Source organism: Acomys minous (genome assembly GCF_964271855.1).
Source record: "Acomys minous genome assembly, chromosome: 2".
NCBI lineage: Eukaryota > Metazoa > Chordata > Mammalia > Rodentia > Muridae > Acomys > Acomys minous.
The window spans coordinates 81883264-81910329 of record NC_140484.1 but is presented as its reverse complement, the minus strand read 5'-3'; the positions used below and the strand labels follow the sequence as shown (position 1 = coordinate 81910329).

At 48.4% G+C, this 27066-nt stretch overlaps 2 protein-coding genes and 1 long non-coding RNA gene across 4 annotated transcripts in view; 2 read left to right on the top strand and 1 right to left on the bottom strand.

The window, feature by feature from the left end:
• The window catches only part of LOC311592605 (uncharacterized protein), a 141180-nt gene extending 121390 nt beyond the window's left edge, over positions 1-19790 (top strand). The window contains exons 8-13 of one of the 2 annotated variants that reach the window (XM_084773229.1): positions 89-231; positions 4227-4286; positions 14395-14476; positions 18263-18376; positions 18497-18583; positions 19517-19790. In XM_084773229.1, the coding sequence (XP_084629355.1) occupies positions 4284-4286; positions 14395-14476; positions 18263-18376; positions 18497-18583; positions 19517-19617 (387 nt within the window). In that variant the 5' untranslated portion in view covers positions 89-231; positions 4227-4283 and the 3' untranslated portion in view covers positions 19618-19790. The remainder of the gene's footprint in view (positions 1-88; positions 232-4226; positions 4287-14394; positions 14477-18262; positions 18377-18496; positions 18584-19516) is intronic. The other variant, XR_014777460.1, reaches the window with a different exon arrangement.
• Positions 1-20922, bottom strand: part of VSTM2B (V-set and transmembrane domain containing 2B) — a 30037-nt gene extending 9115 nt beyond the window's left edge. The window contains exons 1-5 of the mRNA XM_084773228.1: positions 20838-20922; positions 19817-20443; positions 19094-19278; positions 18072-18101; positions 16458-16941 (exon numbers count right to left, since the gene is read on the bottom strand). Of these exons, the coding sequence (XP_084629354.1) occupies positions 16458-16941; positions 18072-18101; positions 19094-19278; positions 19817-19898 (781 nt within the window). The 5' untranslated portion in view covers positions 19899-20443; positions 20838-20922. The remainder of the gene's footprint in view (positions 1-16457; positions 16942-18071; positions 18102-19093; positions 19279-19816; positions 20444-20837) is intronic.
• A 3-nt stretch (positions 20923-20925) lies between these two features.
• LOC311592606 overlaps positions 20926-27066 on the top strand; it is a 33976-nt gene continuing 27835 nt past the window's right edge. The window contains exon 1 of the long non-coding RNA XR_014777463.1: positions 20926-21050. This is a non-coding gene — a long non-coding RNA (uncharacterized lncRNA). The remainder of the gene's footprint in view (positions 21051-27066) is intronic.

Below are 27066 nucleotides of genomic sequence, written 5' to 3'. Positions count from 1 at the left end.
GAAGGGGGGGAGGGCCGGGTGAGATATACTTTTCAAAGCTGTACCCTCAGTAGCTGACTTCCTCCATCTTTGCTCTTCTTCTTCCTAGCTAATCATTCAGCTAGGAACAATTACGGCAAAGGATTAATCCAGCAGTGGAGTTGGCAGCCCTGTGTGTGGTGCAGTCGCCTCTCAACCGTGACACTCTCTGGGGACTAAACCTTTTTATATCATTTCGAAACCCATAAACAGGTGAGTGAAACATAGGCTTTACAAGCATGGGATTGAGTCATTCCTCTGCCACAGCTTAATGGTGGCCTTGGGCTTCTGAAACATTTTTCTGGCTTCATTGCCACCAATGCTCAATTGTTCTTGCATGTACTTGGAGAAGACATCCTAAGGTGCAGAGCCTTGGACGGATCTCCACTGCAGAAGAAAAAGTCACCACCTCAGTGCCACCATGGGGACCTCTCTTGATCATCCCAATAGTTCCACACTTCCATCCATGTATGCTGGTCCGTGGTCCTTTCCAGAACTCGAAGTGAGCCTGTATAGGATGACTAACAAATGCCTCTTGGCCTAATCCATCCTTTATGTCTTGACTGCCTGTTGCTTCCGGATCCCTCCTTTTATGTCTTGACTGTGTATTGTCTCCACCAGGGAGCCTGCCTCAATCACTAAGGCACAGAAAGCTAAGCACTAATATCTCTGCCATCCACATGACTTGGAGCTTGTTCGGTGGCACAAATTAGTCTAGTAATCCTCTCTGTATACCATCTCACTCCACCAAATGTTTTACTTACACACACACACACACACACACACACACACACACACACACACACACACACCAAAACTTCATTTTAAAATAGAAAAGTTGAGATCCATTGAGGAGAGGTAACTTGCCTAAGGTCCAAGGTTTCCAGATAAACTATAGGCCACACAGTTAACTTGGAGTTTCAGTAAACAGTGGACAGTCATTAGTGTCAGCCTATTCTAAACAGCTCATGGGTTATGCTTAGATCAAGATACCACTAACTATTGGAAACCCGTGTTTAATGGAAAGTCCTCTGTTTTTATTTGATATAGATAAAGGCCACACTAATGTCAGCTGTACTGACTTAAACCCAGGCAGCCTGGCTTATGTCCACACAGTGTATTACACACACCACCTATGCCTTTCCTAAGACCAAAACCCCAAAAGTCATTTTCCCACTGATCACAGTTAGAACCCAGCCCTGGGCGGCTTCCCCGGCAGGAGAGGAGTTTTCTCCTGAATTTTAATATTCACAGCAGCTTATTTTCACTGTTTTCTTGTTGGTTCATGCTAATTGTATATAGTATAATGGGTTTCATCGACATTTTCTAGATTGCTGGGGTTGGATCCCAAGAGTTTGTATAGGCAAGTGCTTTACCACTGAACCATACCCCCAGTGCCTCAGTGGGGATTCTAGGCAAGTGCTCTATCACTGAGCCACACCCTCAGCCCCTTTCTGGGGATTCTAGGCAGGTGCTCTCCCCATTGAGCCATACCCTTAACTGTTCACAGGGGATTATGGGTAGGTGCTCTACCCACATAACTATACCCCCAGAACCTCACAGGATTCTAAGCAGGTGTTCTACCACTGAACCACATCCTCAGCCTCTCTCTCATTGGTGGGGTCTATCACTGAGCCATGCTCTCTGGCTTCATTGTGGCATTTTCACACATGCACAAAATATAATTTCTTGAATGGCCAACTCAGTTGGTGGGTCCTTGCCAGCCTATTTATTTCAAAATGGAATCTTGCTCCACAGGATCCTTTCATGAAATCACTTAATGACAGTGGTGAGTGGTCAGGCTTTTTTCACAGTCAGGTAGCTGTGGGCAGTGGTCTACCAGAAGCCCTTAGCTACAGTAGGAATGAGTGATCAGCATCTGACCACGCTCCGACTGCCTTTCTGTATGGGGGCCAGTCCTCATCTGAGGAGATCCTATACCTAATCCCCTTTGGTTTGATAATCTTTGGGGCCACAGGTTACTAATAGGAACCCAAAATATTCTTAGTGCTTGGAAATAGTCTCTGCCTTTTGTGAGAATTTTCTCCTTTGCCCACTCACAGTGACTGACCTTGGGAAGTGCAACCCAATTTTCTCTTTCATGGTAAGTCCTAGAATTAATGACTTGGCTTCATTGCACAGTTGCTGGGAACCTGTAGAGAATTCTGGCCAGTGGCTTCCTGATATCTGTGAATTCTTCTAGGCTTTCTAGCTGTCTGGAACCTCTCCTGAACCCTCTGTAGGAGGCAGTTTTTTGTTTTTTGTTTTTTGTTTCTGTTTTTGTTTTGTTTTGCTTTTTTTTTTTTTTTTTTTTTTTTTTTACCTGCTTCCTCCTTCCTTTGAGCGCATCAAGTTCCAGGCAACTTGGAGACTACTTGTGTGCACTCACTTCTCTTGCTCCATGCCTTCAGGAACGCCATCTTTATTGTCAGATCACCCTTTATCCTCCAGGGATCTGGGGTATACCAACCTTCCCCTGTTGAGCTGAGAGATTCTACAAGAAGACCCTAGGAAATCTCTGCCTCTGCTGGCTATTTCCCTGTGCTACCTCCTTTGCACAGCTTGTCACTATATCAACTCTCATCTGGACCCAGCCTCATTCTACTTTCATCCTCCGTGCCCCTCACCCATCTGTCTTCCCCTTCCCAGGAGTTCCCTTCAGGCATCGAGTCAGAGAGTCCCCTTGTCCCAAGGACGCTAGAGCAAATTCAATTTCCTCTAAGCTGTGTATGGACAGCTGTGAATGTGTTTGCTTCCTGACACTCATGTCTTCTGCCAGAAGGTGAGCCAGAGAGTGGGGAGACTGACACAACTGAGCCTCCCTTTCTCTTTGCAGCCTGTGCTGTGAGATGCAGTGTTTGCAGGGCATATCTTTGAACACTCTCATACTCCCCGGCTGCCTACTGTGCAGAAGTGTCCAGATGCTCCATATAGAGCCTCCGCCTTGGCTAAGGACCTGTCTGAGATCCTCAGGGAGCCAGGCTCAGTAACTGGACCTTCTAGCTAACTATAACTCAGACACATCTCTCATGCACATTTCCTCAGACACATTTCAACTTTTTATTTCACTCATTTCTTCCCTAATGTTTTCTTTCTTGCAACATGCATTCTTAACAAGCTGTTCCAAGTTCCATATAGTGCACATTAGTGCACTATATTTGTGTACATATTTTTGTGGGCTTTGTCTATTACATAATATCTATAATACATTATATATAATTATATTTATAGTTTGTGCTTTTGGGGGTTTGTTTGTTTTTATAGACATAGTTTCTCTGGTTAGCCTTGGCTGTCCTGGACTTGTTTTGTAGACCAGACTGGCCTCAAACTCAGAAATCCCCCATCCTCTGCCTCCTCAAGTGCTAGGATTACAGGCAGGTGCCACCATGTCCAGCTTGTACACATACTTTAACATGTAATTTGGACCATATCTGTTGTATTTAAACATATTTAAATAGTATAACTGTTTTTTTTCTAAGTAATTGCTACAGAAATCAAAACACAACCACTAGAAGTTTGGCAAGGACCTGATGCATCTCAATGGTAGAACACCTGCCTAGAATCCTCTGGTGAGGGGCTATGGACATAGCTTAGGGGGACAATGCTTGTTCAGAATGTGCAGGGCACTTGACTCTCAGCAATACAAGAAATAAACTTGCAAAGACAAATGCAATTATTAGAAATAAAACCAACTGATGCTGGCAGTGCATAGCAGTTTACAGGGTTTCAAGGAACACAAGTTGGAATACTTGCTCTAGGTTACCTGAGTCTACTTCCCTTTGTAAAATGTGGATTTGTGGATTCTGGGGGGCTTGTGAGCCCATTAAACCGACTGCAGACTAGAGCTACGGTAGTGAATAAGGGTGCCTAACCTTCCCTGAAGTCTCCTACCCAGCCTATTTCCATTGAAGTTGCCTGGTGTTCTTTTCTCCTGTTCTGTTTTCATGGTCCTTGAGTCAGACCGTCCAAGGTTTCCCTGGATCAGGCACAAAATGACTGGGCTCTCAATGGTTTCTCATGGCAGGCTGATCAACAAACAGCAGCGGTTCTTGCTCCAACCTCCCTAGACTTCTCCTAAGAACTAGTTCTGACAAGCACTCATCATGTGGTATTGGTCCCAGGGCAGAGAAGAGCCCTATGACCAGAAAAATCAGCTTTACCAGGCCTGCCTTCCCATTTGCAACCCCTGTCTGTCTTCTGCTTCACAGATACCTGCATGCTGCTTTTCACAGAAGACGTTCCTCCAGAAATATAATTTAGCCAAAATGGTGAATGCATTTTAATTACCCAGGGATAGTGCTATAACTTGTCTCATTAAATAAAGTTAGTGCCAAGGAACTGCCCATGATATGTCATGCATTAAAATATGACTCTGGAATACAACATATCATGAAATATGGCCCTTTATGTTCTCTTGTTACATTAATCTTTAAAGTAAGTACTGTTAGTTATTCATCCACTCACCTATAATCTGGATATATTTTACTGTCTGAGGAGACAAACCTGTAATATATTTTTGATAATCGTCAAGAGTCTGGGGCCAGGTTCTCTTCCCCAGATAACTTAGCATCCATGCATTGGAGTGTATACCACACCTGTCTCAGAAAGCTGGAGGCAATCTGTGGACTGGCTGTGCCCCAGCTCTGCCCATTGTACTGTCCTCTTCAGTGGCTCAGAGGTAAACACAGAACATGGACTGGCATGGCATTCTGATCACACCACTGCCTGGGACATTTCTTCCTATGGTATCTTCCCTGCTATGTGTTCCAGAAATTCCACACTTAGGCATGTTGGCAGCCCTGACCCATTCATCCTGCAAGGTTCACCTGGCCCCCAACCCACTCATCTTCCCATCCATCTTTTATCCACAGATCCACTTGTCTATCCCCTTTCATCCAGCTACATACTTGTTCCCACTTCCCTTTTCCCACCTATCCAGCAGTTACTTTTTCCATCCACTTTCAACCCATATATCTATCATTGTGTAGCCACACATCCCCTTTGCCTTCCTCTAAGCCCATTACCTATTGCTACAGCTTGGATTTGAAATGCTTCTGCCTCAAAAGATCACATGTTGAAGGCTTGGTCCTCAAATGATGCATCCATTCATGTAGAGGTAACTGCATCATAAGGGCTCTTATCTAATCAGTGGGTTACCTCACTGATGGATTCATAAGTTGGTGTTATTTTTAGTAGGGGATGCATATCTTTAGAGTTGGATTGTTATAGTAAATTGTATCCCTTCGGCCTACAAAGCAAATAACTGAAACAGGGAGACTGAAACGTACCTTAAAGCTGCCAGCACTTTGCCAGGCAGAGACTGAACTGATTCTAATCTACCCATAAACTAAACAAATTACTCTAAACCTTATAACATACACATATTCCAAGCACGTGCCACTAAATTAAAGTACCAGACACTGATGCTGGATCAGACCCGACAGGATTCATCCTTCAGCATGCTGATATGCTGACATGCTGCGTTCTTCATGGTCCATCCACAACTGCCTCGGTTGCTGTTGTCTTCAGAACATCTCCCAAGACAGCTTTGGAGAAAGCTTCTGATCTCAGTTGGTCCAGCATATCAGACCGTCCCACACAGGACTTTTATTAAGCTTGAATTTTTCAACAATTAGAGACTGGACCACAAATTCTATCTCTAGCTTGTTTAACCATTTTCCTAGTTTTATTTGGCCCCCTGTATAGGTATTATTTGTCCCACAGCAGCCTGAAGAAGATTTAACAAGAGAACGCTGTCCCATTTCCCTTAAAGGGGGGTTGAGTGAGGTTTTGGATGGTTGGAGGAGGATGGTGGGGACTTGACGAGGACGGGCCCAGGGGTCATAATGGCAAGTGCTTGGAATATGTGTATGTTATAAGGTTTAGAGTAATTTGTTTAGTTTATGGGTAGATTAGAATCAGTTCAGACTCTGCCCGGCAAAGTGCTGGCAGCTTTAAAGTATGTTTCAGTCTCCCTGTGTCAGTTATTTGCTTTGTAGGCTGAAGGGATGAAATTTACTGTAACAGTGGGGTCTGGTTGGAATTGGGCCACTGGAGGGTTGTTTTGGATATTGTGCGGGCCTACTTCTTTGTTTCCTCTTTGCTTCCTGGCTGACACAAGGTGAGCAGCTGTGCTCTAACATGTGCTCCCACCACAATGTTCTCTCTCACTTTGAACCCACAAGTAACTTTTGAAACCATGAGCCCAAATGAACTTTTCTTTATTTAAATTTCTTGTGTTGGGTATTTTTGTTGTAGTGAGGGAAAATATAAATCTTTCCTCTACTCATTTATAAATCTCTCTTCCATGTTTTACTACCTATTAATTTTTCTTTCCAGTCCTGATATACCTACTCATTCATCTATCCATGTATTCATCCATGCACCAACCCACCCACCCATCTGCCTACACACACACACACACACACACACACACACACACACACAGTGTTCTCACTCACCCACCTCATAGTCCTTTCCCACTCATTCCATCCTTTATCCCATCTTATCTCATGTCCATACAGTCACATGCCCTTCTCTCAACTCACCTGCCATCGGTTTCCCTTTCCATCCACCTACTCTACCTCTTATGCAGGCATCCATCCATCTGTTGGTCTAACTAGCCCACACAATGTCTTCTATTGGCACTGTTTTCCCTGAGCTACACTGCCTATCTCTGTGTCCACACTGGCTGGAACCACCATCTCCAAAGGATCCTTCCTTGCTCTACCCTGTTTTTGTTGACCACATGGCCTTCAGAGGAAAGAAAAAAACCCCAAAGTCTTACAGATTGGTCTTATTTAACCAATGACCTTTTTTTTTACTTCGTGTCTTTGAAGAGCAAAACTAACCCTTTGTCAAGCCTTTAAATTTACTGGGCTGTATGCCACAAAAGGACATTTGCACATCGTATCCCCTTCCTGGAAGTCAATACCCTTATCACCTTACTTTCAATCTCTTAAGGTTACCTTACAATCTCTTTACATTGTCTACTTAAGAACAATTTCTTTTCTTGGTTGGAAAAAATCTCAGAGATTCATCCCATGGATTTGGTGTCTCTTTTGTCCCTAGAGTTTGGTGTGTTATGCTTCTTGACTCATTTGCAGTAATTACCAATGCATATCATGGCATGGAATCCAGTTAGACTTTACAACACTCCCAGCACACACCATCCACTGCTAATCTGCAATCCTAAGCCATAAAATAGCTCCTCTTCACCATCAGTGGCACCCTTTATCTAGCAATGGCAACATGCCAGATGGGGCCCTTAGTCTCCTACCAATACTACCTCACCACAGTTCATAGTGGCCTTGTGTAGATCTCTTAGCCCCATGCCAAGCTCTTCTACATCCAACTGACCACAAACAAATATTGAGACAGTTGTCACAGGCTCTGTGGCATGCACACAGTACACCTCTAAGATTTCTATTTGTAACTGATGTCATAAATAATACAAGCCTAGAATGCTGATAGGTTTGGTAATTTTCAAATATGTAAGCTCCAAAATTGAAAACAGAAAAGCAGAGTTGTTTTGACTGGAGAAAGATAAGGTACTACAATGCTCTAGGTTGTGTCTTCCTGTTCCTTCTCAATCCTCCTGTAAGGTCTCAGAGGCACTCCATACGTTCCTTATAGGGATTCTTTAGTCTCAGAATCGATTGTTCCCTTTCTCCTTCTTTCCTTTACTGAGTTTCACTGTGTGGCATCATCTGGCTTTGAATCCTTAAGCCTCCTGCCTCAGCCTCCCCAGAGGTTGGATTATAGGCATGTACCCCCACTATGCCTTGTAAATACTCCTCAGTCCAAAAAACTACTAGTCAAAGCCAGACACGATGGCTCACATGAACATCTTCAGCACCAAGTAGAATGAGGCAGAAGGAAATGAGTTCAAGGCCTGTTCATACTCACAGTGAGATCCTGGCTCAAGCAATATCACATCCCCTAAACAAGAAACAGAATCCTACTGCTCTACACTCCCTTTGACTTACAGGTGTGAAGGTAGAGGCCAAAGGATAAAAGGGCTGGCCAGGCCACACAATAATAGTGACAAGGCCCAGGTTATCCTTCTGTGTAATTTACCTTCTAGGCCAGTCCTGTGTCCACTGAGAGGCCTCACTCTCTTGGAACTCTGAGTTCCATGACATCAAAGCACAATGATGCAGGGGGAAGGAGGAGGTTCTTTCCCTTCCTGTCCATGTCCAGGCTGCACACTCCACTCCTACTCCAGTCTCTCAATAGCTTAGTAGCTGCTGGCTCATGTCATAATGGTTTGGTCTTCTTGGGTAAGGCTGAAGTTTTGGGTGGCTAAGTAAACACCCAGGCTGAAAAAGAGGCAGAGAAGACTTAAGAGGATAGTGGAGTGGAACGGGATAGGATGAGCACAAGGAGCAATGGAGTCAGGGTTCTGATGGTACCCTCCCACTTGTCATTTCCTTCTTCTTCTTCTTCTTCTTCTTCTTCTTCTTCTTCTTCTTCTTCTTCTTCTTCTTCTTCTTCTTCTTCTTCTGAGGTCTGGTGTTCCTCTAGCGAGTTGCTGATGTATAGGAGCTATACCAGACTGTCCTCTAACTCTGGTGCTCTACTTCCCCTTTCTACCTTTGTGGCTTTCTTACACTTCCTGGGGCTTGGTCAAGTACCCCCTCCAAACCATCTCTGAATTCCCAAAGAAAGTCAAGTATCACCTTCAAAGACAACAGCCACTGCTGTGTATTTGAAAGCAGAATGCCTAGGGAGAAAAGAAGTTGAACTTCCTTCTGGCCTGGCTTGTGAAGTCTATCCTGTTACTCCTCCTTGGGTGTCTACAGTGGTCAGTCAAGCAGGAACCACTATCCCCACGCTGCAGATGAAAAAGAGTAGGTAGCTTGCAGCAGTCAGCTCACTGCACTCCTAAAGCCCCTTCTAGGGCTGAGACCACTTACCTCTGCATCTCTGAGGGCCTGTACCTTTAACTGTCCCTCTGAAGATCAAGCCAAACATGACCTTCTTAGCTGCCAAAGGTCTTCCTTTAACACGGCCCTGTAACAGGGAATTTTTGCTTTGGGTGTATGGATCTGTCTTCCCGCAAGACTTTCAGACCTCATCAGCGACATTCAAACTGTGCTCAGAGGGTAAAGAGCTGACCCTACATATAAAAGGTGTCTGGTGGACAACGGTTGGATGAATGAATGAGTGGGCTAGCTCCAGCCATAACGAATATGGGCACATAGAAGCAGTATCTTCCATTGCTCTGGCCAGGGTAAGTCCTCAGCTAGGATCACACTCCAGAACACAGGAAGGAAGTGCTGTGCCATGTAACTTGAAGTTGTTCAGTCTTCGGGTAAGCACTTTGGTTACTAGGTCTTGGAAGCCTTTCTCCCAACTACTAGCTCTCCTGATCCACCTTTCACAGGCACAGTTATGACCCAGTGATCTGAACACTAGACCATAGCTTTCCCTAGGTGCATGTCTCCTCCTTGGCTCTGTCCAGTGCCTGTCCTGAGTCATGGCCCAGATCAGGAACCACATCTCCACCTCAAATGGAGCCAGGATAACAACCCACAGAAGTGGACATATCAGGAAAAATGTGCTTATGAAAGGCAAGTTGTATACTGTGACCCCAGGTGGTTGGAGCTCCAAGGTCCAGAAATAGAGAGAATTTGTTGGCACAAACCTGGGTTTGCCTGCAGAGAAGGCAGCTAAACAGCGGGAATGATTAAAATGTCTGGAAAACCAATGCAGACCTATACACCCAAAGCAAAAATTCTCTGTTATAGGGCCATGTTAAAGGAAGACCTGTGGCAGCTAAGAAGGTCAAGTGTGGGTTGATCTTCAGGGGGACAGTGGTTGCACTCCCTCTTGAGCTGACCCAGCATTTACTATGTTTGTGCTTTGAGTCTTTCACAAGGATGGGCAGCATGAGTGACATAAAAGAGAACTGACTGACCAAGTCCTTCCTCTGCCCTCATTAATAGCCAACTGCCTCCCCCCAGTCTGCTCTATCACTCAGTGTTCCACTTCAGCCAAACACTAACCTTGGAGCAGCCAATGGGATGGATCCATTTAAATAGGATATTTACATGAGTCTCTTCCCTTAAGCCAGCAAAGTTATCAGACTCATTTCCCAGGAAGTACCTCTCTGAGAAAGGTCCTTCCCAAAGAGGAAGTAGGAATAGGAAAAACGTACAGTACTGGCTCATCCTCAACTTCCCTGTAGCCTTTACATAAGGCAAAGTGAGACTTCTCATTTCTCTAGAGGAGTTTGCAAGAAGTGCCTGGGAAACATCATCAGAGCACTGGGGAATAAACAGATAATACCACCTCCACCCCTTATGCTGCAGAAAATATCTTAAAGCCTTGCCAGCAGTCCTGTAAAAGCTCCAGGGTTTAGACCACAGGCAAAGCCCTTGCCACTGTCCGAATGGAGCAGAACTAATCAATATCATATTACAGAAGCACTTGACCTCGTTTATCCCTGCGGATGCTTGGGGAATCCTTAACATTCAGAGCTTTTAAATATGTGTTCCCGGTGTGTTTAATGAGAAGCTCCTTAGTGGTTTGGCTCCTGGTGACATTTAGAGAATCTGGCACTTGGCTTTTCTCTAGGGGGCTGCCAGTCCTGTGGATGAAAGGATTTGCTCGAGCAAAACACTGGAAAAGGGGCTGTGTTCTTGGGGAAGAAGGGAGAGAAAGAGTTAGGAAGAACTGCTGCTAACAGTAGAGGTGACAGTGGCAGGCATACATGCACAGTAGAATGCAGATATAACCATTTTTAATCATTACCCTGCAGGAACAGCTCCTCTTTCTTGGGGATCTCTAATACCAAGAGAGAAAGGCTGGGCTGTGAGCTGACTGGCCATTTACGGGTATGTGTGAGGGATAAAGCCATTACATTTCATGCAATCTTCATAATCCATCACAGGGAGCTGTGAGGGGAGCTATGGAAGAATCTAGGACATCAGGGTATCACTTAAGATGAGAGGTCATCATCCCTAACTGACTCTTTCAAGCATGTAAACAGTCTGCCTACAGGAAGCCTCCCTTGATTGCATCAATAGTCCATAGCTGCCTTTTCTAGTCCCCACTCATGGGAAGCATGAGGCTGGGCTGGCAGAATCCCAGTGGCTGGCTGAGAGAAAGAGAATCTCCTATCACTGAGAAGTCATTATTTTGCAAATACTGGAGAAGATGCAGATGTTTTTAGCCAGCTGTGAGCCTCCAACACTTCTTTCATGAAGTCTTTTCATTTTTTTTTCTCCCTCAGGATGCTCAGTGAGTCCCTCCCTCTTCTGAGGACACTCTTTGCCATGCTTATTTCCTCCTTTCTGAAGTGACGCCCTTATATCATATCAGAGGAATAGAGAGGAGCATATTATTTACAGCAATGGTCTACAGGTCCTCCTGAACCCAGGGTTTCTGACTTTGCTGTTGTGATTGGGGATTTTGCAGCATTTTGATTCTCCATCATCACTCTGATACCACTGTGCCAGCTTTGTCACCTACCCAGGACACAGGCTGAAGCAGAGTTTCTTACTTCATCCAAAGCCCCTTTTGGTCATGGTTTGTGGTTGTCATGGCAACACTCAAGGATGCCCCTCCCCCCATGGCTCCCAGCAGAAATAGCCTCTTCAACACCACAAGGAACGCTACAATCACACCATGGCCTTGGCTGTTGTCTCACCATTAATTGGTACTGAGAGCAGCTAGTTCTCTGTAGCCAGACACACCCAGCAGGGGTTGTGATGCTTCACCTTGGAACTGGAGCCCTGAGGCTAATTAGAGATCCACTCATCACCATCAGACCCAAGGTCCCTGCAGAAGGGAAACTCTTGCAAACATGAATCTTTTTGCTCTAAACTATATTCTTTTTTTGAGGCTGGGATGGTTTCCCTGGTGCCTTTCATTCATTAGAAGAGCTTGGAAGATACTCTGTCTTCCCCAAACTTCAATGACAACTAGCAACATTGTGTTCATGACAGTGGATCAGCATCCACATGAATACTGCTGCTAACAGTAGAGGTGACAGTGGCAAGTATACATGCTCAGTAAAAGGCAGATAGAACCATGAATAATAATTACACTGCAAGAACAGCTTGTCTTTCTTGGGGATCTCGAATACCAAGAGAGAAAGTTTGGCTCACATGATAAAGGGATACAAACCTAATCCATGATCAGTAATAAAACATGTAGAGGTGGCTGGGGCCATTCTTGAAGTTGCTAATCTGAAAAGGCTGGGGTAACCCTTTCATTACTCTGGGCCCTTCATTTTCTTTTTGTCACTGTTCTGTGAGGCCTGGGGATGTCCTCTATGGGCAGATTGCCCAGGTGCCCTTGTCTTTGGCTTTGAAAAGGTTTGGCTAAAAGGAAGCCACACTAGCTATATCCAATAAAGGCATCAAGTCCTTGCTAGATCATGGCAACTCAACCAAGTCACTCTATTGAGACTTGCAGACCACAGGTTTGATCTTGGAACCTTGTCCTCCAGCTACTCTGACTTCTGCCAATTTTGTCCCCCATCCCTTGTCCTGCATCCCATAAACACTAACAGGTCCTGTTGCTGCTGGCCCTGGAGACTTGCAACCTTACTTTTCTGGCTGGCCTAACCCTGTCTCTATCTCCATAAATACTGTGTCCCAATGCCCCTCAATGACTTCGATTAGCTGTGCCTCTTCTCCACCAGTATCCTTACTGAGAAACACTACAAACATGCTTGCCCATTAACCAAGAGCAATGGGCCTCTTTGGCTTATAACTGTGCACTGGGGAGAGGCTGAGGAAGCAGGCACGGAACATGCTCTAGTCTCTTTTTTGCTGGTGGAAGTTCTGAGATATTCTTGAGCCTGCTGCCTCCCTGGGGAATTCATAAGACCCAGAGCTGGTTGTGAGCTCATGGAAGTCTTGCAGAAAGGTTAGTACCCATGCTGCAAACAGTCTGAAGGCTTCAACCTTCCCTCCTAGAAATCAAAGCTGTTAGGTATGTTTATAAAGTAGAGGTCATGTGTCCCAGACTCAGAGTGGGATACACTACTAAGCAGCTCTCTCAAGACTTTCCCTGGGCGGGCGGGGGGGCGGGCGGGGGGAGGGAGGGGGCGGGTATGAGGGCAGTGCATAGTCTTGCTGACTTCATCTAACCACCTTTCATCTTCAAGAGGAAGCTGGAGAGAAATGAGAGCTTGGTCTGAGATATCCCTCTTCTTGGCCTGTGTAGGAGCTGGCAAAAGTAACTGGACGATATAAATATCAAGAGCCACCATGTCCCATGCAGTGGTACAGCACTGTGTGCCTTGCGAGGAGCCCAGATACCTGTGCTTTCTGAATGGCAGTGAATACTACTGTCCCCCACAAAAAAGACTAACAGAAATACCAACCTGCTGCCATTCTGACCTCCGTGGTATTAATGTCAGACCCTGGGACTGGCAGACACTCAAGACCCCACCTGCTGTGACAGCTCTAACAACTGTGCTGTCAGAGTTCTGATGCAAGGACCCTACATCTTTTAGGATACAGTATATCATTCCACTCCAGGGATGAATTCTCCGTTGTGGAAAGAAGGCCCTGGAGCATCTTCACTTGCTCATATAGCTAGCACAGAGACTCGAGAGCTGACTGACCATGCTTGGTTCTCAAGGACCCAGGCACTAGTCAAAAGAAGAGGAATTTCAAACAGGGATGAGTAAATGTCCTAGATCTCATTGTAAGTCCATAGGTCGAGGCAAGCTCAGTCTTAGGAATCTCTAGCACATGGATTTCTTGAGTCAAAGCCTCTAATAAATCCCATTAGTGCCATTCATCTGTCTCTCAAAGCCCCTCCACAGCTTTCTATCCAGCTGTCAGCTTGTTTATTTTCTCCTCTTTTCCTCCCCATCTCGAGGAGTTAAGGCCACAGTGATGTCATGTACTTGTAATGTGCAGAACTTTCCACACTGAGCTCCTTCTGTATATGTTCAGCCATGTTGGTCTCCCTCGCCGTGGTCCAGAAACAATGGAGCATCTGAACTATAATGTCTGAAACCACGAGCCAAGTCATTTCTTAAATCATTCCATTCGCTATAGCAATTAAAAAGTCAGACCAGCACACTGTCCATTTTACAGAGATGCTAAACCACTTAACCAAAGTCACACACAGATTCTTAGATGACAATGACATAACTCTTATCTTGGCTTTCAGATTACCTATTGTGCTACTGCTCTGGGGAATATTCCAGAGGTCTGCTCCAGTCTGTCACGCATACCTATTCCCTACTTTCCAACAGGAAAGAGCAGAAGGGTCTTTTCTTTTCACTAATCAGCAGCAATTAAGCCAATGATAGCATGAGTCAGTAAACACTTTCTTAATATATCCACTCTGTGCTACAATAGAGACAGTTAGTTCCTACAAACTGTGTGCCCTCCTCCATTGCAGAGAGAGCAAGCTGGACAGCAAATTGTCAAGACAACTGACCCATTTCCTCTGAAAACTTACATCTATGTTGGATCACGTGGTGGTGAGTTGTTGAGGGGGGATGTGATGCCTGCCACCTCTAGGCCTGGTCCTTAGAAACCCATTCATGAATGACTTTTCTCAGAGAAAATGAAGGACTCCAGAATGCTTTGAGTTGACACCTTCCCCAGTTTCTCCCTAATGTTGCAGATAGAGCCATTCTAAATGCATAGGAAATAAGTGAATTCACTGTGCACCATGCAGGCCTTATAGCCTTAGAACTGCCTCAAAAGGACATTTCTGTTTCTCTTTCCTTATATGCTGCTATTTGATGCCTCACAGAGATACTTTTAGAGCCACTCTCTTGAGCTAATTCGGTCTGTCAACCAAGGTCTCTGAATGACTGTATGAACAGCACTATGCTATTCCCACCCTAGGACAAGATGTGATGCAAACAAAACCATAAATTTGGATACTGACATTTTGGCTTATTGTCATAGCACCTAACATTATCTTAGATTAATATGGATGGCACAGAGTCCCAAGTTAGGCAGGAGAGTGGGATCTCTTTGGAGCTGACCCATTTTTCTCCTGGCTTGGCCGGAGTTGGGTGGATGGTATAACGTAGGTCTCTGGAGCTAAGAGGAGCAAAAAACCTCCCAAACCACAGAGGATGGAGACACAGTTAAGTCTCCCAGGGGAGAGACACACAGTAGTTTCCCACAGGGATGACACAGAGCTGGCTCCCACAGGAGACAAAGAGCAAGCTACTGTTGCAGGGTGTGTGTGTGTGTGTGTGTGTGTGTGTGTGTGTGTGAGAGAGAGAGAGAGAGAGAGAGAGAGAGAGAGAGAGAGAGAGAGAAGGGGGAGGGGAAAATATATTCCCATAGGGAGATACAATGCAATGGGAGTAACTAAAGGAGAACCAAGGCTGAGCTGAATCTCAGAACGAACCAGCCACTTCAAAATGTCAAAGGCAAGTGGGTAGTTTATGTGGTGATGTGAGGCCTGTCACCTTGGATTCAGTGAGTTCAGTCCTTGTGCCTGCATTCTTAGCTAACAGCAATGGACAGACTTTGAGAACAGCCAAGCTGGGGCCATGAAGGTATGCCATATCCCTTCAGTGCCTTGTGAGTCACCTAGACTTCCAAACTGTAGTACCAGAAGAAATCTCCATCATGGAAAATATACATCGTGTAAGACAGAGCAGAGGGTCCAGTCAGGGCATGAATTATATAAAACCAGATTCTAGGAGTGAGCAATGGAGCTAGTCTCTGAGTTGGGTTGAAGAGAGGAGCATCTTTGAAGAAGAGGTACTTAGCACAGAATTTTCAGCTTTTCTAGACATCCTAAAACCCTAGCTACTGCTAGGCAAACTGGTCCTGGGTCTTGCACCAGCGCAGTTCATTTTTCTGGTCTTCTGTTCTAACAATCCCAAACCTCAGCTCCTTGCCTCCCATACGTTAAATCCTTAAGAAAACAGGTCATCCTCCATGAACCTTCATAACTGTAGCACGGGGATGCATCCCCAGCTCTCTTCCTTCTAGAACCAAGGAGAGCTAGAACTCTGGTCTACATACAGAATTTACAGCTAGTGTAAAGCCACACCTACAAGCCACTTAGCAAAGGCTAGACAGTCAGACTTCCTGAACCTTATAGGATGGTTCAAGGCCATCAGTCAGCAAAGATGAACAACAGCCTGCTTTCACTGCTTTCTTAGTCTCACAAAAGGGGCTAGTCCCCACCTGGAGAACATCTGTCCAAAGGAGAGTCTGGCAGTACAGCTCTCAATGCTGTCCAAGAGAGGACACCTCACAATCCAGCCTCAGTGCCAAACAGTGCAGTCTGCACAATTATGAATCTTCTTGGTAGGATGGTCCAACCAGCTAAGAGTCAAGACTGGGAAACACAAGAAAAGAGCGGGAAAGGTGCTCTTGGTGCACACAACTACAGCTGTGATAAGACTATCTGCCATCGCTGTGGATACCCTGGCTGCTCCCCCTTTCTCTCCCGCGCATACAAGACCCCACTGGGACTTGCCTTACCGGAGCCCTGCCTCTGGCGCAGAAGGACAGCCTGGCCGGATGGAGGTGATGCTGAAGAAGAAGCAGCAACAGCTGCTGGGACAGTTGTGGTGGCTATGTGGGTCGCGGAGGCAGCGGCTGCTGCAGCGGGAGCAGCCTCAGGGACGCCTGATCCAGTGGGAGGACTCCCAAGAGGTGGGTTCTTGTCTCCAAGGCTGGGTTCCAAGGTGGTGCGGACCGCGGTGCCTGCGTTGTTGGAGCTGACAGCGCTGGGGGCTCCGTGGCGACGCGGGCCGCTGCTCTGGATGTGGGACACCGCCTCTGCAGCCTGCATGTTGGGTGGTGCGAAGCGCGACAATACCCGCAGCAACGCCTGGGCCTTGTGCTCCTGAGTGTCATCATCGCTGTAGTCCGAAACGCGACACTCATACACACCTTCATCTTGCAAGCGTACAGCAGACAGCCGAAGCCGGTGTGAGATGTCATTGCCCTGGACTCGCACGGTCTGCAAGACAGCCCTGTTAAGAGGTCTGACTAGTGGGCTCCACACCTGCTTCAGTGATTGTGGGTCTTGCCTCCCTGTCACTGTGCCAAGTTTCTATAACGTTCTAGTATTTCCTAACACCTCAATACACCTCACCAGTGGCACAAGGCTCTCAGTTCTGCCTGGACATCATGTTGTTGTGTGCACTGTTGCATCTCCATTTCCCAGCCATCTTAACTCACATTTACACTGGCTTTAGGGTTTCCCATATTTCCCCTTCCCAATGTAACTTCACCAATTTGCAAGTAATTTCAGGCTGCATCTCCGGTGACACTAGCCATCTACATCCTTTCTGTGCCTCAACACCCAAGCTAACTGTTCTGGGATATCCAATATGTATCCTAAATCATGCTTACTTTATTTATAATCCAGAGCACATGGGGTATGGCTATCTTGCCTGTAGCATGCACAACTACACCTGCCCTGCCCTATCATTTACAGCTAGACCCTGCCTTGCTTAGGACTGACCACTTGTTAATATCCTTGACAAAGCCCTTTTTCTCTAAAGCTTGGTGGAAAATCTTAAGACTCTAAAAACATGGAGATAGGCCCTCACCTCAGAACAGGACCTCAAAAAGGCTTCAGTTGTTTCCAGACCCTGCTATTCCCATGCTCCAACTTTACAAATCCCATACCCCTTGAGTGCATAAGATAAAATGCCATCAGAGGAGGAGGAGATGGCTGAGTAGAGGGTGCTTCTGGCAGGGTTGGGGAAAAGTGGGTGGGAAGCTGGAGCCCCACTGAGCCTGAGCTAGAACCCACATTTGAGATCTTGGAGGAAAAGACAGCAGAGGAAGGAGAGGGCAAGTGTGCTCCAGGGCCCTGAACACATGCTACAGAGGAAGGGGAGTTTTACTGGTGAGCACCCAGCAGGGTTGTGGAACTCCAGACCCTTGAGTTATACAAAAGACAGCCTAATCCCTCTACTGGCAACACATGGAGCCCAGAGACTCCAAGTCGCCCACAATTCATCCCTGAGGTAGTAGATAGGGCTCCTCATGGCCTGGCAGCTGAGGCTTTCTAAAGGGGAGGGAGCTGCGGGCCCCTAAGCGGCCAGAAGGGGTCTCCCGCGGCCCACGCTCCACACTTACGCTGATTTTAGTTGCATCCTTATTTGTTACCTAAAATGCAGGAGGGGGGGGGAAGGGAAAGAAGGAGAGAGAGAGAGAGAGAGAGAGAGAGAGAGAGAGAGAGAGAGAGAGAGAGAGAGAGAGAGAGAGAGAGAGAGAGATTAAACCGTTGGCATTTTTGTACATAGTAAACTCTGACCTATCTGACACAGGCTGGGAGCTGAACCGCCTGGAGTGTGGCATGGTGGAGAGAACCAAATACATTAGGATTCCCTCAGTGTCCAGAGAGAGAGAAGCAGTTTTAGGGCTAAAACCAGTTCAGTCAGGTAAGGAGTAGTTACCCTGACATACACCTGTCTGCCTGGGAGAGTGGGGGTTTGGGGCTGTTAGGATGCAGAGGGAACCTCATCTCCTACTCACTTTCTCTAAATTCTCCACTTAATTAGGAACTGTGGAAAAACTGGATGGATGGTCCAATGTCATGGAGGCCCTGACAACCTGGCATGTGTGGAAGATGAGAACAGGAACTCTGAGTAGGATCCTGGGGACAGTCGTAGTTGGGTGAGGGTGTGAGTGCTAGTGTGGGTTATGGGGCAGATAGCAAGGTTTTCCAGCCAATTAGGGTGGGGCAGCCCCTCAGATGCGGTGGAAGCTGGAGGTGACCTGCTGACTACCACGTACAGTTTTCTAATCCGTAAATGCAATTTGAAGGAGCTAAATTCCTTGGCCTTGAGCCCTGAGGGGATTCTGGTAGTGATTGTCTGTCTCAAGCCAACACCCATCAGAGTGTAGTCCCATAGCTAGCAAGCAAACTGGACCAGGTGTGGGTTTTCAAGTGCTGAAGGAAGTTCCCTGAGGTTGCAGAGAAGGGAAACAATGTAAAGAACTGACAGCATCTAGGGACGGCAGCTTACTTCGACAATGCTATGGAGATGCAGAGGATGGGAGGTGGCTGAGCGACAGGGCGGCGCCCTGTAGGGGTAACCCTCACATCCCCTGGAGCGAGCAAGCTAAAAGTGGATAGCGCTTGGGCAGCGGATTACCTTGCTCCGGGCACCGGGCACACTGAGCGCCAGCTCGTGTAACAGCTCCCGGGGAGGTTCCTTGAGGTACCACCACTGAATCTCCAGAGAGTACGAGGTGGCTCCGCTGGCCCGGAATGCGCAGGGCATTTCGATATCGTCTCCCTCCCGCACCGTTACATCTTTAGGGACTTCGGTGAATGTAGCTGGGGGCGGGAGAGAGAGGCGTGACCACTTGAAAGGCGAAGGGGCTAGGGGCAACCCGAGGCTAAGGCGATCAGTCTCCTGCTCTCCGGCCTTGGGTCCCCCGCCCCCCCCCCCCGCCCTGTCCCCGGCTACTCCGCGGCCCAGGGTGGGAGGCTCCAGCAAAGTTCAGGGAGCAGCTGCAAGGGGGCAGCGGGGACTCGCCACTTGCTGCAGGCTGCTTCCCTCCTGGTCTCGCAGGGTGCAGGGGAGGTAGAGCCGCAGCACTGGTGCCGGGCAGGGGTGCGCCAACTCTGCTTGCTGCAGGCCTCCTATGCTTACCAGTGGCCCCTGAGGAATGACTGTCTAAGACGCCACAGCCAAGGCGACCCTCATCTGCGCTCGCTACCAACTCCTACCCTGGGTTGAACACCGGGATCGCTGGAGACTGCGAAGCCTACCACTTCCTTTCCTCCTCCGCGGTGGCCAAGCTGGCAGACTTCCGTGGCCTTAGTAAAGGGTCCCCTGAGCCTATCGTGGCCGCTAATTTCCCGCGCTCACCGTCGGCGACGACGAGCAGCAGGCCGTGCAGCAGCAGAGGCGGCAGGTATCCGAGGGCGCCGAGCCGGTTCCGCTGTTCCATCTCCCGCAGGGTTGCGGCGGCTGCGGGGGCCCGGCGCGGAGAGGCGACGGCGGCAGCAACGTGGGCTCGGATCCGGCTCCAGCTCGGGCTAGGACTCCTCCGAGCCTGCCATGGCCTCGCACGGCGCCCCCTCCCCTGGCCGCTGCCGGCCGCCAATCAGCCCGGCTCCCGTGCCGGCTGGCCCGGCGCGGCTCCGGCGCGCGGGGGGCGGGGGGCCGCTGCGAGGGTCGCAGGAGGCGAGGTCCCTACAGGAGGCTCCTTCGATGGGTACCTCCTTCAGTCCCGTGGTTCACAGGATACTAGGGACCCGCAGTTCAGTCTCTGCCCGGCGGGCCGGGCAATGGCTGGGCTGCGTCAGGACCCATGTTTGGGGAAGGGAGTGAGCGCCAAGGAGCCACCAGCGTCTGCCTCCCTGGTCTCCTTCTGGCTAGGCTCCCGACTGCCACCTCCTCCGACTCCTGCCGAGCTCTCTTGCCGCCGCCCCCGCCGGTTTCTCCGCGGCTCTCTCCGCAAGGCGAGTGGGCGCTCAACCGCGGCGCGCAGACCTAGCATCCGACCCAGCGCAGCGCGGGGAGAGCCGGTCCAGCGTGGCGGACCCGCAGCCAGAGATAGGCGGCGAGAGGGGGAGGGGAGGAACGGAGGGGGCGGTCAGTGGCTGGGCAGCCAGCAGCCACCTCCCCAGCTTCACCCGGCCCTCCCTTCTGATCCTGTCCCGCCCCCGCCTCATCACCCCTCATCCCTTCCTCTGCTCGGTCACTCGGAACGACCACAGTCTCCCTGGCTGCATAGCAGCCCCACCCGGCGTCTGCATTGCTTAGGGGGTCCTCCCACCCAAACTCCTGATTTCTTCCCAGTGTCCAGCCCTAGAAACAGCTGCTCCACCCTGCTTTCTGTGTGTCCCCCATCCTTTCCGCAGCCCCCAGGGCCTCAACTCCTTACCCAGCTTTGGACCACGAGCCACACCACTTTTTGGCCCAGACCTGGGCGCCAGGGGACTGCGAGAATGGAGGAGCACTGTGTCGGGCCAGAAGCTAGGCCAGGTGACAGTGAAGACAGGAGTCCGCAGTGTGAGAGCAAGAACTGAGAGCCCAGGCGCCTGGCGAGCAGGTGCCTGTGGCACGGAGCGCACCAGAGAACCAGCAGGCAGTGGCCGTGAGTGACGGCAGAGGCAATGCGGGTGGGGTGGGTGGGGAGCACTGGGCACGACTCCGGGCTCTGGAGGTTTCTGGGTGGGGAAGGTCTTCCTGCTCAGAGAAAGCCAGCTAGTGTCCTGTGTCCTAGCAAGCAAGCCCTTCCTGGCCATTTCCCCTGTATCCATTACAAAGGGGTCCACGCAAGTCGAAGGAGGCAGAGGTGGAGTACACAGCTGGGTTCCAGATCCCATCCCCCACTCTTGCATCTTTTGTGTCCCCCAACGTTCCCTGGCCATCTCTTTTGCCACCCAGAGAGTGCAGTACGCCTTGGTAAAGGGGATATAGGTGCATGAAGTAGTTCAGTCCAAGCACAAGGGCTTGGGAGAGCCCTGGAGTTCTTCTTTCTTCTCTTTCTTTTCCTCAAGGGATTCTCCAGCTAGTGGTCTGGTCTGGTCTCTTAGCTTTATCCAAAGTTATGGTGGCACATCCCAGTGAACTTTCCCTGCAAGCTGGGGCCAGTCTCTAGTGTCTCTGCCAGTGAACTAACAGCTAGTTAAGAGAGAATCAGAGAAAGGAAATACTTTTCCAGTGGCCATCCTTGTCTAAGGCAAGAGGGACACAGTACCAGAGAAAATGCTGCTAACCTTTTCTAAGCTTTGCCCTCACCAATTAGGGCCACAAGCACTGCATCCTTCTGCTCCTCCTCTTCCTTATGTGACCAATGGATCATTTTCACCCTCTGTTCACTCACTGACACTCTGTGAACAGAAGACCTTATAACCTTTTCCTCCAAGGTTCCCATTGCCTGCTCTTTCTACTTATCACCATTGACCTGCCTCCCCTGGACACTCCACCAGTCCTTAGAAACTACTATAGGTCTGTGAATGCAAGACCTTGCAGGACCCTTGCTGTCCTCAGCTTTTGAAGGGAGGGGGCAGACTAGTATCATGGTACACATGTGCACAACCATAGCAGAATTCTAAGGGAGCAGTTGCAGAGTTGATTCCAAGCATTAATTCCAAGCTAGCATGAGCTAGCCCACTGTACATTGGCTTATTTAGAGAGGCAGTGAGCTTCTTTCCCAGTACCAGATCCATTCAAGGACAGATGGCAAGAGACCAGGCTTGCTGGAGGGGATTTCTGCAGCTAGAAGGAGGTACCACTTTGGTTAATCTGAAGGTTTGTGGATTCTTTCTACCCATTATCCCTGGCAGGATTTTTTAGGGGGTGCCCGTGACCCAAGTTGTTATTGCTATAATAATAGAAAAATAGTAATAGTTGTTTGCCACCGTGTAATTATCACACAGCAGACACTGGCTGCATACTTTCTATAGATCAGTTCTCAGCATGACTGAGAATTCCTTCTCAAACCAAAATCAGATCACTCATTCCCTTCTCAGAAGCCTACAGTGGCTCCCACTCTCCTCAGCACAAACGCCAGTGGCCTCCCAAGGTCAAAAGAGTGCCTTCTCAGGTTTACCTTCTCCTCTGTCTGTCTGCCTTCTCCTCCTTTCCGTCCTCCCTCTTAGTCCCCCCCCCCCCAGAAGGTTCTTCCTCTTGCAGTGCAACGCACTAGGCCCACCTTAGGCCCTTCACACAGCTGCCCTACTCGGCTGGGATGTACCTTTTGATTTTCGTTAGGAAGTCACTTTGTTAGTTACGACCACCCACTTTTAACTAGTGTTTAACTCTGCCGTCTGGAGCTCCCTCCCCCAGCACTCCTTGTTTACCCTTTTGTTCTTTTCCTTCGAAATATCTACCTTCTACCATACAATTCAATGTCTTTACTTACTGTCATCCCTGCTTAGTGTGTAAAGCGTTTGTCTGCTTTAGTCACTGGGGCATCTCTGGCTTTTAGCACAGGGGTCTAGGGAGACAATGTGGTTTCAGCTCATGTTATGGGTGAGGTAGTTGAGGCTCAGTGATCTTGTGGAACTTCCCTAAGGTCGCAGTAGTCGGTAGCCAGTAAGGCTTCAGCCCGGGTCTGTCCTACTTCGAATTCTTTTTCCTTTTTCATTTCTTATTAATCTGTTCACCCATCTCCCGAGTCAAGGAAGTCTGGAGCTCCTGAGAAGGAGCAGAGCCACCTCCTCAGCTCTGGGTTGATAGGAGCTGCTGGCCTGCTCCTGTAAAAGAGAAGGGTAGAACAGGACCTTCCCCACTGCCTTTAGCACCCAGGTGTGCTAGTGCCCATGATGAACAAGGAGCACCTTCAGGAGCACTAAAGATGGCTCCTGTCCCCTTTGTTGGGGTTTCCTAGTGACAGGGTAGGATGCTGACCTTGTTCGGGCCTAGACCCCACCTCTGAAAAGGGAGCCAGATTCTTCTTCACCTGTCCTTGTGGGCCAGAGTACTAAAGCAGGCACCTGCAGTAGAGTGTGGATATGTATCTTCCCTAAGGGTTGTTCTCTCTGGGGACACAGCCACTCATCCCTAAATATCTCCCCAACACCTGCAGAGATTCCTTGCTGGCATACATCCTGTTTGTATGAGGGAAATAGTTTTCTGTGATGGATCTGTGAGAGCATTTCATGAATGCTATTTCCTCACCATAGTTGCTCATTGGTGAGGTGGAGAACTGTAGGATTCCCCTCCCCCTCTCCCTCTATAATCATATATCTGAAATGCCTGTGGGGCCACAGTGCCCAGGGGCCTCCCATAATGTTCTTGGTAGCCTTTGAACTGTCTGTGTCCTTGGTGTGTTCCTGTCAGACCTGGCTGGCGTGCCTTGAGTGTCCTTTCACATCAGCTGTTGCCATGGTTTGGGCACAAAGCCTTTGCATGTGCCATTCTGGGGATGGTATCTGTTCCATCCAGTGAGAGCCACAATAAAGATACTGTGAAAATATCTTTAACACAGCTTTACTGAATGTGCCTCCTGGAGTCACTTGCAAAGTTTATTTATTTTAATGTTCCATCTTGGAGTTGAGGTTTCCATAGTCTTGTCCCAGCTGACCTTTCCTGTCCTTTCCTTGCCACGTGCAGCAACATTGATTCTGGGTAATGTGTTTTGATTTTAAGATGTAGCCCATCCATAAACTTTTCTATCAATAACTCCAGCACACTCTGGGTACCAGACAGCTTAAAGCAAACTATAAGATTTATGGGGACTTTTATTTTTGGACATTGTAGTCATTCGTTTGCCATCAGTGTCAGGGGATAAAGGCTTGGAGTCTGGCCCCAAGGGGACACCACTGCAAGGACAACATCAGGTCAGGATCTATAAAGATTGCTAGAGAGAGAGAGTTAGGGGGATTGCTTCTGAGCCAGGAGGGCAAGTGAAAAAGCTTTCACTTTGTGTTCCTTTTGCCCTCTTCTGTCCAGCCTCATGACCAACTTTGAGTGTCAGATTCCAGGAGGACAGCCCCTGCATTGCACGAGGGCAAGAGAGGCTCTTGTATGCTCATCAGACTTTAGGCTGTGACAGAGGCTCCCTGGCTCTGTCCTTGTACCTTCTGCAAAGGTGGCAAAGCTTTTCAGTCTGGGATCAGCTGGTTTACAGAAGGGATCCACAGCTGTCAGGCCCCAGGGTCTGGCCTGCCACTGATCCCTGCAGTAGTACTGGCCTTCACTGGGGCTATAGACCTGGGGCTGTTTGTGAGGCTATCAGAGCCACAGTTTACTGGGTTACGCCACTGCTTAGAAAAAGGGGATGGAGAAGGAAAAGCCCAGGGCAGAATCTGCTTCACCACCTTCCAGCATAGGAGACACTTCAGAGGTGAAGACATGAAGGGTGCCCTGCACAAGGCCTCTGCACTTAAGTGAGGGGTGGTGGTGTGGAAAAGGGGAGAGGCAGTTTGCCCAGTTTTTAAAGTCAGAGTCTCATAGCTAAGGCTGGCCTTGAATTTGCCATCATTTTGCCTGAGCTTTCCTGAGTTCTGGGCTTTAAACCCCCAGTCCGGGTGAGGACTTTTATGCCTAGAACAGAGAGGCTGAGAGCTGCACAGGGTTGACCCTCGTGGCTGGGGTGAGAGTTGGAGGCCCCTTGGGAGGGAGGGCTTCCTGACAGAGGTGAGCCTGTGTGCAGAGCGTGAATGAAGCTGGCTGCTGTGGGCCAGGTAAGAGTATGTTACCATCTTCAGTGAATAGCTGAACAAGGCTGGCCCAAGAGACCTGGAGATAGAGATGGGACCTGAGACAGAAAGGAGTCCAGAATAGGAAGATATTGGGCAGAGTTGAGAGACAGGTCAGGTTTTGGACTTGTGACAGGGAAGTAGCAGGACCCTGGTGGCTTATACTGTAGGGTGAGGCAGGAGCAGAGATATACGCACATCTATTCACAGTTGGGGCAAAGGCAAAGTCATTGCTATAGACAGCTCTTCATGGACTGGTCTCTCAGGAGACAAGCTTATCACCTTTTTCAGCTCCCCACATTTACCTTTGAGTACAGGCCCTAGAAGAACATACTCAGGTATAAATGCCCAAGTCAGGGAGTGGGGTGTGGGGTGGGGGATGGGGTGGAGGGGAGGGCGGGGACTATGAGAGCTGAAGACTCACTTGCGGGGTAGAAGTGATAGCACAGTCCACATTGTGAAGCCATACCTGCTGGCTTTTGATGCTGTGGGGATGTAAGTTGAGTCATTACAGTCATTGTCTAGTGGATCTTCAACCTGGGTGCTAGGGAGAGGCAGAATTAGAACAAGAAGTTACCAGGAGAGTACCTCCTAATGGAGTTTAGCCACCCCACCTCTGTGTGTGTGTGTGTGTGTGTGTGTGTGTGTGTGTTATTTAAGCATTTGACAAAATAAATCTTTAGATCTATGGAGAGTTAATTTTTTTATTTTTAACGTTCTCAATGCACTTGGAATTTTATTTCCCACTAGATCTATTAGTTTAATTTAGTAGGGGACAGACTGTGCACTTAACCAAAAATTGCTTTGACATTATGGAGAATTAAGAGGCTCAGGCCAGATAGATGGAGCTGATCGATCTGCTTGAGATAAACTCTATTATTTCCACACGCAATTTCTTCACCTTAATGATGAAGACAGTGATTAGAAAACACAACACTGTCTGATCATGACTAGGCAAGAAGGTTGGGGCTCTCATTCCCATGTCTTTTTCAGCCATCTGGAGGTTACTTCCTTGGCAAGACATTGTTGGATCATGGCAGTGGAGATTCTTTGGAGTGTATAGTCACCTATAGCAGCCCCAGATGTCCCTTCCTGGCAGCTGTGGTCTCCATGTGAATGAGTATCCTTCTATAGAGTTGACCTCATATCAGAGAACCAGTGTGAGTACAGGACTTAAGACATAGAACTGGGGGGTCCAGATGGGCAAGTCCAAAGGAAAGCAGAACAGCCAGGAAGTCATTCCTCAGGGACAGTGCCTGAGTGTGGACCTCCTCTCCTTAGGAGATTCTGCAGTCTTGCCTCAGCTGCTGTGGAATGGATGAATTAACATCTGCACAGTAGTTATGTGAGTGGCCAGGGTGGATGCACGCAAGACTACAGTATTGTGTCCCCAGCATGTGGACCTTTGGAGCAGCTCTCAATGTGCCATCTCTACTAAAGTACAGCCCTTGATCTAGGACCTCAAGTTTGTAGCATCCTTCTAGAACTGTCTGGATCTCCACTTAGAAGTCTCTGGCCAGAGCATCTCCATAGGGTCCTGGGCCAGTAGGGGCTGGTCAATCCTGTCTGTCCTAGACAGTCCAGTCCGTGGCAGTTTTCTCTTGAAGAGCCCATGCCTACACTTGGGTATGTCCAAGCATCTCTTGAAGAGCATGCCTACACTTGGGTATGTCCAAGCATCTCTTGAAGAGCCCATGCCTACACTTGGGTATGTCCAAGCATCTCTTGTTCTCCTGACCCTCATATTTAAAGTCTATACAGGAGTGTCAGGAACAGTCAGTGTCTTACCTCCCATGCCCCAGTGGTAGCTCTGAATAGTGCAATAATGGAGAAAGGCCCTTTATCCCATTAATACTGTCCTTGGCTGTGTGGCCCCTGCAGTTCTAGCAGAAGACAGAGTTCTGGCCTTGTCTAAGAACTCCAAGGCTGGGCCCTGGAAGCCACCTGTAATCACTCATATGG